At 31.0% G+C, this 12092-nt stretch overlaps 1 protein-coding gene across 2 annotated transcripts in view; it reads left to right on the forward strand.

Moving 5' to 3' along the window:
- The window catches only part of LOC149491381 (uncharacterized), a 117653-nt gene extending 105914 nt beyond the window's left edge, over nucleotides 1-11739 (forward strand). The window contains exons 13-17 of one of the 2 annotated variants that reach the window (XM_089697226.1): nucleotides 471-661; nucleotides 3167-3282; nucleotides 5666-5752; nucleotides 7419-7574; nucleotides 8451-11739. In XM_089697226.1, coding sequence (XP_089553352.1) covers nucleotides 471-661; nucleotides 3167-3282; nucleotides 5666-5752; nucleotides 7419-7565 — 541 coding nt within the window. In that variant the 3' untranslated portion in view covers nucleotides 7566-7574; nucleotides 8451-11739. The remainder of the gene's footprint in view (nucleotides 1-470; nucleotides 662-3166; nucleotides 3283-5665; nucleotides 5753-7418; nucleotides 7575-8450) is intronic. The other variant, XM_089697234.1, reaches the window with a different exon arrangement.
- Nucleotides 11740-12092: the final 353 nt, after the last annotated feature.

The raw sequence follows: 12092 nt of genomic DNA on the forward strand, positions 1-12092 counted from the left end.
CAAATGTCAATGCAACGAGAGCAAATAAACCACAAACACAGCGTAGCAATTTGCAGAAGTTAAACCAATAACTGTTCTAAAATTACCATGTAAATCGTTAATTACTGACATCGTGTTGAACGCATTTAGCTCGCGTCAAATAAATTTCCTGCTAATATAACGCGAGTTTCCGCTTAATGGTGCGGCGGTGAATTTTGCACCGGCCGTTATGGAGAAACTTTTTCAGTTAGTTAACATTGTTGTTCTTAAGGCTCCGTACCTAAAGGGTATAATTATTATATTATTGCAATGGTGGCTCAGTGGTGAAGATCTCGGACTTAAAAAAATTAAAAAAATAATAATAAAATTCTACGACAATCATATATTTTACATCCTCACACATTTTACATTGTTGTACATTATCATACATACGGAACCCTTAACCATTATGAATCCAACTCGCACATGACGTATATTTGGGACACTTCCAGTTGTTCGGACAGTAGCCAAGAGCTGTACAGTTCGCAAACGAGTTCCGAACAAACGTCACCGGTGCGGTCCCGGTGCCGGCGGCCGGAGTCACCGCCGCCGATCCGCAGCCACCACCAGCTGCTGTACGTGCCGTATAGCACGCACTACCACTACCAGCACGAGTACAACCAGCACTGGACGGGGAATGACTGTGAGTGAAAACACTTTTGGCTTTCTTTTTTTCGCGTGATAAAACGTTTGGTTTTATAAAAGTGATTTCTCGTGATAAAACCAACTAAAAATAAGTACACAAAATAATTTGACAAAGTCCTCGCAAATGTTTTAATATAATTGTTTATGAAAAAAAAAATCATAATAGGTATTAATTACCATGTCAAGTAGAAATTGTAAAAGTGTAAAAATTAGAGGTAACTTCGTGATTTTTTTTATCGAGTTAATTTTAATATTTTGTTTTTGATCAAACAGAATCCTGGAAAATATCATCTAGTTTGATATATATTTTATTTTTTAGATTTGGTTTTTGAATATTACACGTGTCATTTAATAGAAGATTGGTAATTTTACCCCCTCTTAAGTGTATGTAGATATTATATTATTATTATCACCGCTTTAACGCGGCTTGTAATTACAACAGTCTATCAAGTTTTTAAAATTTCATTTTGTTTGACATAAATGGTTAAGTGTTATTTCGAAAACATCAAAAGTTAAGTATCGGATATTTTTTAAATCTATTTTGAAAAAGTAATTAACTTAAAAAAGTGTAAATCCAAAAAATCCAGAAGATTGGTAAAATGCCATTAGATTTCGTTAAAACACAAATTAAATTAAACTTGTATCAACTCAAATGATTTTATACTCATTATTTAAAGTATACCGCTGATTAATATTTCCTCATTTTTTCAATCATAATACTAATAAATATAAATAATCAACTAGCCTGACCTGACCTAAAAAATTGCAGATTGATGAAGCTATTGAAAATAATAGACTGATGACTGACTATATATGTATATCAGGTTTCGCTTTCATTAATAATTCTTACGTTTTTTAATTAATTTAAAGTTTTCTCGCGTTCCATTATAAAATTATATATTCACTATTTAACTCCGAACTAGATGTACGAATTTAGTAATTAATTACTTTAGAAGTTAAAGTAGTGAAACTTTTGAAAAGTTCTTTGGTAAATGGCAAAAAGAGCATTTAAGTTTCATTATCTTTTAACTTAATAAGAGAATAATTAAGTAAAGAATCGCTTGAAATTTATATTTTTTTCAGATACCTAATTATAACTTACACGACGTTATGATACAATAGAAATATCAGGTTTTATGAAATTAATTATATATTATTATTGAAATTAACTTAGTGATTATTATAAGAAGAAAAATAGTGATTTATTTTAACCAATTAATTTATTTATTGTCCCTTGTGGTTTCATTAAAATAATATATTCTTACTAATACGTGTGTACGCACGTGTAATATACTCGTAATCGTTTCTTATTATTCCCCAATGTAAACCATAAGTTTAGTATGTGATTTGTCACAATTAACTAATTAATTTCTTTGCTTGGTAATAAATACATTTATTGTTTTTGCAGGTTGTAATTTTTTAAATTTGAAATTATTTCTATCTCCTATTAGAAAAGCGCGGCGGGGCGGTCGAATATTTATTGTGTAGTTTAGAAACCGACCCTTGCTTAAATAAATTATACGCAGGCTATATTTTTAGATAACGATGATAAAAATTGCGCCATGTTTTTATTTCATAAATTTTGAACGGACAGTGATATATTGTGCTTTAAAATATTCATTGAAAAATCGACGCATTAACTCCTTTGTGGTGGTGTACTATCTAAGTAAGAAATTGATAAAACGACCCAAGAATGACCATATAAAATATGCGACCAAAAATTACTTTATTTTTAACTGATAATAAATTTGAAAAACAAAAGATCAATTTTTCTCTACCAATTCACAATGTCATTATTTATAGTAGAGCCAATTTAATAGGCAACATTTGACGTCTATCAATTTTATCTTCATAGGGTGGTAACCTGCTTAAAAACATCGATTAAAGTGAATTAATCGATACGGACTTGAAACATTTGTCAATCGAACTTGAAACACATGTCAATAATTTATGATAACTTTTATTCCCAAGTAATCAATGCATTCGATTCTAGATGTCAGATTTCGATTTTTAGAGTAACGTCTCTGGTATTTAAAAAGAAAAAAGGTTTATTGACACAAAATTGTAGCGACGTCAGTTCTTTAAATCAGAAATTGTTTATTATGTTTAGAATTAGAATGGTTTATCGGTAAAATCAAATCCTAAAATTACTTGTATCGGTCATTATTATTATAAATATGTAATCGTAATTGAAAAAAAGTTAAACAAATGTGCAGTTCTAACAAAACGAACTATCATGTTATTCTATGTCGTGGTTACTAGGTTACGTTGTTGAATTTTGTTGAACTGTCAAATGTTGCCTATTAAAATGGCTCTACTATAATAGGTATTAATTCTTTTACGAATATATAGGTATATCTTTAAATTGTACATAGTTATCTTTATGAAAACTATTTTTTTATACTAAAAACTGTGTTTTTTTTGTAGCGATAAACATATATGGTATTTAAAAAAAAAGTCAAATTTATTCTTTTTTTCGTGTAATAAAATGTTGACGCTATAGACGGTCGCATGCAGCAACCATACTACCAACAGCAGAGTCGAAGCGGGGCCAGCACGCCGCAGCCCGCGGCGCCGCAACCGCAACGCGCTCATTATACGCACCCCTTGCAATTACAAGTAAGTATACATATTTAACATTTTTTATACTTAGGTTTTTATTTTTAGTTTGACTTTTTTAGGTAATGGATTCTTGAAGCAATTTTTTGATGATTCGACCGACGTTTCGAACGAACTGTTAAAAGCGCGTGAAGTTTAGGCTTTATGTATTTTATACGTAAGCTATTTTATTTTTTTTCTTCAATTTGTGGCATAAATTTCTAATAATATCATCTCTTTTTAATATCATCTCGCTAAGACCAACAGGAGCGGAGCACTGCGGGTAAAACCGCGGAGCACAGCTAGTGAGAGAATAATCTCATGACAGGAACGGAACAAAAAATAATGTGCGAAATTGGTTTGGGTGGACTTTTTCACACGTGATGCCGTGACCAAGGGAAATAGGGATAACTTGTAATAGCTTTTTTGTTTTACTAGTTTTTGTGGGAATAAGGTGGCCAAGGTTGAAAATTTGTTTTATTCGTGTCTTAGGATAGGTATATTATATTTAATAAAGTTAGACAAACTTTAACTCCACTTTATAGTAACTAACTACTAAAAAAAATGATCATCGACTCGGTGTAAGTACCTACTCCATGTTACGTAGACCGGTACCTATAGCAATGAAAAATGCAATGCAATACTCCAAAATCTATATGTATATTGTATATATAAAACTCATAGGTGACTGATATAGTGATCTATCAACGCACAGCCTAAACCACTGGACGTATCGGGATGAAATTTGGCATGCAGGTAGATGTTAGGACTTAGGCATCCGCTAAGAAAGGATTTCCCGAAATTCTTGCGGGAACGGGGAAAAACGGGGATGCACGTACAAAGTCGTGGGCGGAAGCTAGTACATAATTATTAAAAAATTGCAAAACGAAATCTTTGCTTTTCATTATTATTGTTACCGATCTCACTAAAATCCTCAATTTCATTATAACGCAGTGTGGAGTTAAAATAGGTAGGTATGCAGTAAAAGTATTCTCAGTAGCAATACATAAGGAACTAAACCTGAAGAGTTTCAAAAAGTTCACTACATCTTAAAAGTTAACTACTCATCTATAAAAGTATTTAAAACGCATAAGCCAACAGAGCATATTAAAAATTTCCCGATATCCAGAAAGCTACAATTTTTAATTTAAAAAATTGAGAACAGTAGTTTTACCCGAAATTTTCGCCACTGCGGACATAATTGGTCCAATTTTAATAACGATCCAACAGCGGGAGTGTCGAAAATTGTAGGTACAAAACATCACACGTAATTACATATTGTAAGTATGAAAATATGTGTATAAAGTTTCCAATCTGACTGTAGAATACACATCTCTCTATTTTTGTTACTATACGTATCTACTCGTAAAGTTTAGCTATAACGATTGCGTTTCTACCATAACTTTTACTTTCGTTCAGCGTACAAATCTTCATAAAATTTAAAGAAGGCACTCTGCCCAAAAATTTTACGCATACCTACTTAAATGCTTGAACTTCTCATATTTCAATGCACAATAACCATTCCCGCGTAAATCTTTGAAGAAATTCAAAAACTTGTCCATTTCACGTTTAAAATATTTTCCGACCAAGAAAATATTTTAAAGTTTCAAATATAATTCTAGCCTGAGTTCTACACAAACATCGACATTACGCATAACTAAAAGCTTTTACTTATAATGTTTCAAAGTACACATTGATCCTTTTCCTCAAAAAAGTTCGTAGAATTTTCAAAAATCTTACCTATCCATTTCGCATTTCAGACGCTCTATTCAGGAAACACTTTTTAGAAATTGAAGTTCTAAACTACGTACAAACTTTTACGCGTGTCGAGTTTTGCACATAATTCACAGATTATAATGAATAATTACAAATTACATTACAAATTACACCACTAAAAAGTTTGTGGAATTTCCAAAAACTTGACCAAAACTTTTTTCAGGAAATCTACGGTAAAACTTTTTAAGAAATTTAACAATAATTATTGCATTCGACTAGAAAACGTCGATTATTATTATAAAAAATATAAAAAAGTTATTTTAATTATCATAATTATAGAGAGCATTGCTCTACAACTTTTTCTCCCGTAAAAAAGTTCGTAGTATTTCCAAATTCTTCTGTCTTCATTTTAGTAACATATCTATATCTTCAATATACTTTTAAAAATAACCAAGTGTGTCTTCTTACTAATCTGAAGTTAATAGACCTTCACCAAAACATTACCTACCTACCTATAACAACTTTCAAAAATGTGCGTATCGTATTCATACTCTCTGTCCTACCAGCTACACATTTTCCAGAAATGTTGCAAATTTAACTGTTACACATAATGATTAAGTGCTTCTTCTTATTCCCTCCAAAAATACTTAAAACAACTTCCAAAAATGTTGTGCGTATATTATTCCAGACTCTCTGCCCAGCGCCCGCTAGATACCGGACAGTGCCCGCGCCGCAGCCTGGCGGTGGAAAACAAATGATCTGCTATTCTGAGAAGGTATTTTCTATGTGATAATTATTTCTTTTTTTCGTTCATGTTTTTTTTTTGGTAATTTTTGTGTGTTGTGTATTTTTTTTAATTTAATACTGATTTAATACGATCGTAAAAAGTTTACAATTAATATGTAAAAGTAAAAACTTGTAAAAATTTGCAAATCGCTATCGGCAACAATTTGTCCAATTCGTTAGTTTTCGTACAACTGCTGTAAAACTTTTTCTGTTTAACTAAAAAAAAATATGTTCTTTATTCTACTTCAAAATTATAATAAAAACAGAATTAAGTATCCCAGTTGGTACTCGATTACCATGTACATAACTTAACAAACAATAAAAAATCATAACATATACTCGAATGTAGTCAAAATGTCCTAACAATTCTAATTTAACCCAAACATGACCAAAAAAGTGTAAAATTTTCACCAAACAACAAATCGCAAAACTTTGTAAACATCGCAAAAAAGATCGCGCAAAAGTTCGTAAAACGCTCAAAACTTATTAATTTCCATCACATTCCATGTATTCCACTCATAAACAACCCAAAAATGACGATATAACTCGCAAAATATTTTTTTTCCGCGAAGTGTTTACAACTTTAAAAGTTTACTATTATCGTAAAGTTCAATGAACTCAAAACTTTCACCACGTGTTGCGACGGCGCACTAACTTCCCGAGCACGTGGGTCTATTTATAGCCCACTATTTATAGCACCACCCATCACCCCCTCAATATATTTACTGGTGCAACTAACGTCATCTATATTGACTGAGAGAGAAAATTTTCAGCGAACCTAGCACAGCCTTCAGTCCTTGCAAACTGTATCCTAGGATGCACTTTACTACGAGCCGCCTAGATGGCGTTCTGTTTGGTCCTCGATGCAAATATCGCCACTACGTATTACATACTTTAAAACATAGAATGCACTCAAATCAATCTGATACTTTTAGGTTTATGATCTTTTGACAAAATATTAAATATAATTTATAATTAATTATAAATATTATTAATGAGTTTTTTAATATCTAGCTAATAATATGGTAAGAAATCAATCGTATTGAATGTTAACCGTTTATTCTATCAATAAAATGTACAGAAATTAAATTTAGAAGTTATTCAAATTACAAACCTTCTAATTAAAAGGCAATTATAATAACAATGATTAATTATCGATGCAATATTAAACAATCATAAGGTTAAAATATATAGGTACCTAAATAAAAATCACATAGAATTATTAAACTAATTGCACCTATGTCTAATTCAGTTACCAAAATTTTAGGATTTCTTTGCTTGTTTCTGTTTTTGTTTTATGGTATATGATATTAAACGATCTTTTATCATTATTGTGCTTGGCTTCGACATAATATTATGACAATCCTATTCCTTATTGAATATATGTAATAGTTTTTATATGGCGATAATATTCAAGTGAAATTTCATAGTTTAAGAAGTGAAACTTCTTTATGCGTGTTGATAGAAAAATTCAAGGTCGCATGGCAATACAGTCACATCATGGAGTTAGGCGACGATTTTGGTATTTTTTAATCTTGCCAAATAAGTTTCAATTCTGACCTTTGATCAGCACACATGCTCTCTTTTATTTTATGTGTTAATTCATAATTGCGCAAATTATGAGTGGGTTAAGACAACTTGGTTCCCGGGTGTAGGTGCCGCCGCCGCTGTACCAGCCGGCGCCGGGGTCCCCGTCCCGCGCGCGCACCGCCCCGGAGGGCGCGCCATCGGTAAATGCCCCCAGTGCTACTTCGCCAATGGCCGTACCACCAAACCCTATATATTATGCCATGAATGTCTGATAGGAATAGGTGAGGCGCATTTGTTCTACGGTTGCCACCTACGCCGTGGATGGACGCTCACGGCTTTGGGTATAGTTCAGGGCTAGAATATATTATAATGATATTTTAGCAGTATTTTTTCGAACAGCTATATACATATAAAGTATAGGTTAGTTCAGGGCCACTTTGGTGACATAAAGCAGTATAATTTCCAGTGTGGAATATGACAGCGATTAATTATAATTTAGTTCAAGTTTAGGTGGTTTACTTTGGTGACTTAATCAGTATTATTCAGAATAATATTATTTAACTAACGAATGTTATTTTTTATACATAACTATGTTTAAAATTAAGTTTCTCATGTAAGTGACTTATTGTCTTAATGGGAATAAATGTCTTTTAAACCTTATCTGGAAAATGACACAGTTAGATAAAAAGTATAGTTCAGTTAAGGGGGGACCATGATGTAATAAAGCAGTTTATTTCAATTGTGGAAAATGACAGAGCAATATAAAATGTTTAAGTTTAGTTCAGGGGGGTTAGTTTAGTGATTTAAATCAATTTTATTAGAGCCTAGAAAATGACAGTTAGATAAAAATTATGTAGTATTATTTCCATAGCGTCTAATATTTTTGCTTAGCAAATTCATCAATTGAAAGTCGCTGTGATAAATTGTAAAAATATGTTTATGACAAATAGTAAATTACTTATAATAAACTCTTTATTATTCAGTATAATATTTTAATAGTGTTAACAGCATTAAAAGAAAGGTGGCAACCCGATAAAACCCTTTAAAAGCCTCTAATGCATTGTATGTCCCTTAGTAGCCGGGAAATACCCTATCGCTTCTTTAATATTTTATTTTTATTCCTAACTGATTTTACATAAAATATTTATATGTTTCAGATAACTGGGTCGAATCTGAACCTCAGGAACTAAACCAGAAGCCTCAAGCTGAAGAACAAGTCAAGAAGAATCTCATATAATTGTGTTTCTACAACGCCTAAGCTGGAAATTATTTTATATACTCAAAATTGCAAAACCCAGGACTAAACTATACAAAACTATACAGGACTTGACTAGAAACTATTTTGCTCTGAAATTGAAAGAATTACTGCAACTGGATGAGCGATAACACACTTAAAATACTCCCTTTTAGAAATTGTGGTCTGTTATTCTAAGAAATTATTGTCTCAATATATTTAGCTTCGTTCTAAACATTGTCATTAGGATGAATATATGTTGGTTTATTGAGGTTCATTCCCCACTTCGAAATTTTTAACTAATGTCGTGATCAAAAGTATTGTTCCATATTTTATAGCCAAAGATGTAGATACTAAATGATAAATATTTTTTGTAAATATTTATCATCTTTGCCGGTTCTTCCAATTATAGATGTTAGCGTTGTAGATTTGTCACAATAAATAAATATGTATATTGCCTCGATAAAAACGTTCATATGAGCGTACGAATCTTGATCAGAACCATTTCTTTAAGTTAAAAATTTCGATTCAGGCGCGGTTCAAGTTCTTCCCGGTAATGTAAAGAAAAAATGTAAGAGTGTATTATTTGTTAACAAGCATTTTCAAGGATAAAAAGGCTATTTTGGAGTAAATGGTAAAAATTACCATTTTAAACCCGAAATAATGTTTGGGGCGGTAATTAAAGATGATATTTGATCAGTATTATTGTCAAAGTACTGTAAATTTGTTTTCCTCCCTTTTGGGTTTATATATTATTATAATTTGTATGTGTTTAAGATAAAATATATATATTTACCAGTGTTCTAGTCCCATATTATGTACAAGGTTTACTAGTTTATAAACTAGATGGCGTTGTATCAAATATCTGGGAACGTGATGTTTATAATTTATTTTATTTGTTATTGTATTGTGTGTATGTTATAATATTATAATGGTTTCCTAGGCCCAGTGGTTAACGCATGGGCATAGAGTTGACAGGGCATGGGTTCGTTTCCTGCAAGAGTTTAAAAATGTCTCGATCAGACAGAACACTGAAGGCTTATCGCCTACTTAAAGAAAATTGATCTGTGAAATAGTCGTGAAATGCATTTGATTTTAAAAACCATAGAGGGACTTCACTTATACTGGTTTTTTCATAGGAAAAAACACATATATCTGAATATTTTTTCTCACCCACGCTTATTGAAAATCTTCCATAACTAATTCATTTCTATACCTCACAACCCTTCCGTTAATAGAGCTATAATCAGGCCTATATAGATAATATCTATCTATTGTTAATTAATATTAATATTGTGTTAATTAATTGAATATTAATATTAATTATAAAATTATATTAGTATTATAAATATCGTTTAGTACTTAAGTATATTGTGATCAGCTCATTCGTTCATTGAGCCAAATATTTTATACCAAATATTGTATAGTGCCAAAGTATTCATAGTTCGTGCTTCAAACGGCCTAGAACAAACTAGAAAATGATTTTAATTAAATATTAAATACATTAAAAGGAAAAACGCACATAGTGAATTATCGGTCAATTGGTTTTCGGTTATAACAGTGGTACAGACTGAATTGTTTGATATTGTAGTTATGAATTATGATAAGTAAAAGTGTTCCAATCAATAAGTCGGAATAGATAGAAATACTATGAGTCAGACTTTTCGGAAATATTATTTTTCGGATAGGATAGCTTTAATTGTTGGATCCTATGTTTCGATTATTTGTATTATTTTCAATATTGGTTTCTAATTTCTATGTTTTTCAATGTTTGGTCTAATTTATAACTTAATTAATGAATAATAAAAATCATAGTCTATAATGCAGAATGAATATTTTGTTTCGGAGCAATTTGCATATTGCGAAGTTGTGTTTTTGTAACATCTTTTGCGCAAATCACAATACCATCGAATAGTTGCAAAAATTCCTAGTATGAATAATAATTCGGCTGATAATAATTTCTGTAAAATTTAAGAAAAAATATATTCTCGTGTTCATAATAATTATTAGCAACGCATACTCTTACTTTATATAAATTGGGCTGATCAAAAATACATATATAAGTAATTCAAAATGTGATTTACTATATTATTCGCACAATTATTAGGTATCATTTAAATTGAGGCTCACAGTCTTAAAAAATACTAAATACTATTTATTATCGCCTATGGCTCAAAGAATAATAAATTTACTTTACGATATCTATTCATATCCGCAAATCTAATAATAAAATTATTTATTATAACGTAAATTTTAAAAATGTTACGTGTTAGAAAAATAAAATTGGTCAATGTGATTTATGCTGTATCTAAAATCTAAAAAAATGTTTTAAATTTTATAGCCAGAGGCAATATCAAAATTTTAAATTTATCGTTACTGTAACGAATTTTAAGATTTCTTCTTCTATTGATTAGATTATTTTCAAACATATTAGACAATTTATCGATCATCTTACACGAGGAACTGACAGGGGTTTTTTAAAAGCTGTTCATTTTTTGCCCTTGAAATTTTACATCGAAGCATTTTCAGTGTGCAACTACACTAAGGATATAGGCCAATTCTGCAAAATGAAAACTGGAAATGTAAAGCGAGTTTTTCAGCTATGTTATATACTCTAGTCCAGAAATGTTAGTACATATATGTCTATATATATTATATTAGCCTGTTATGTATGTTACCAACATGCATGATGAATTCCATAGAGTTATTAGTCAAAATACGCATGTTACGTTTTCATAAATGTGCAATTAAGCGATTAGATATTTTATTTTGTAAATGCTGTAAATATTTAGAAAAGGTCTGTAAATAAACGAATAGAGGACAGGTTAACATACGTATTTGTAATCGATAATGTATTTTGTGCGTCGATAGAAACCAAATATTAGAATAAGCGGTGTACCTACGTGTAATGGAACAGTATTAGTAAGGGTAAATAAGGGATTTTAACGTGTTCAGTTACATGCCGTAGCTACTAGGACAGGCGTCCGTCCATCTGTTCGTTCTTCAACACGGCTTCTTCCCAGCACTTGAATCTCGATGTTTGATAAGACTGAGCTTGTTGAATTGAAGCCTGTAGCTACGGTAATGCTCGACTTGTAAGCGAATAGCGCCACGATACGGACTATCTAGGTACTAACGGAGAGAAAATTAAAAATTAAGTAGGTACAGTTGTGGCGCCCTTTTTTTTAAATAAATATCCTCATAAGTTTTAGTGTCTCTCTGTTGATTTTTTTTTTGGTTTTTATAAAACTTTTTCATGTTGTAAGTTTTGTTGTTATTTTTGTATCATAACGTCGCTATAACACACGTGTGTACATACATAAAACGATTATGAAAAATTATGCCATAATAATAATTAACTAACTATTATTCGTTTTTTAAGTACCTATATCGTATGATTTAAATATCTAATTATCTATACATACATGTCTTATTTATAAACTTGTGATATTGTTTTGCTGCGTGGCAGTTTTAGTTGATTATATGTTTATAATCTTATATATAAAAATGAATCGCAAAATGTGTTGGTAAGCGCATAACTCGAGAATGGCTGAACCGATTTCGA

The sequence above is a fragment of the Colias philodice genome, chromosome 1, assembly GCF_061535455.1.
Source record: "Colias philodice isolate Cphi_HAF_F1 chromosome 1, ilColPhil1 Martin Lab GWU primary, whole genome shotgun sequence".
Classification (NCBI taxonomy): domain Eukaryota; kingdom Metazoa; phylum Arthropoda; class Insecta; order Lepidoptera; family Pieridae; genus Colias; species Colias philodice.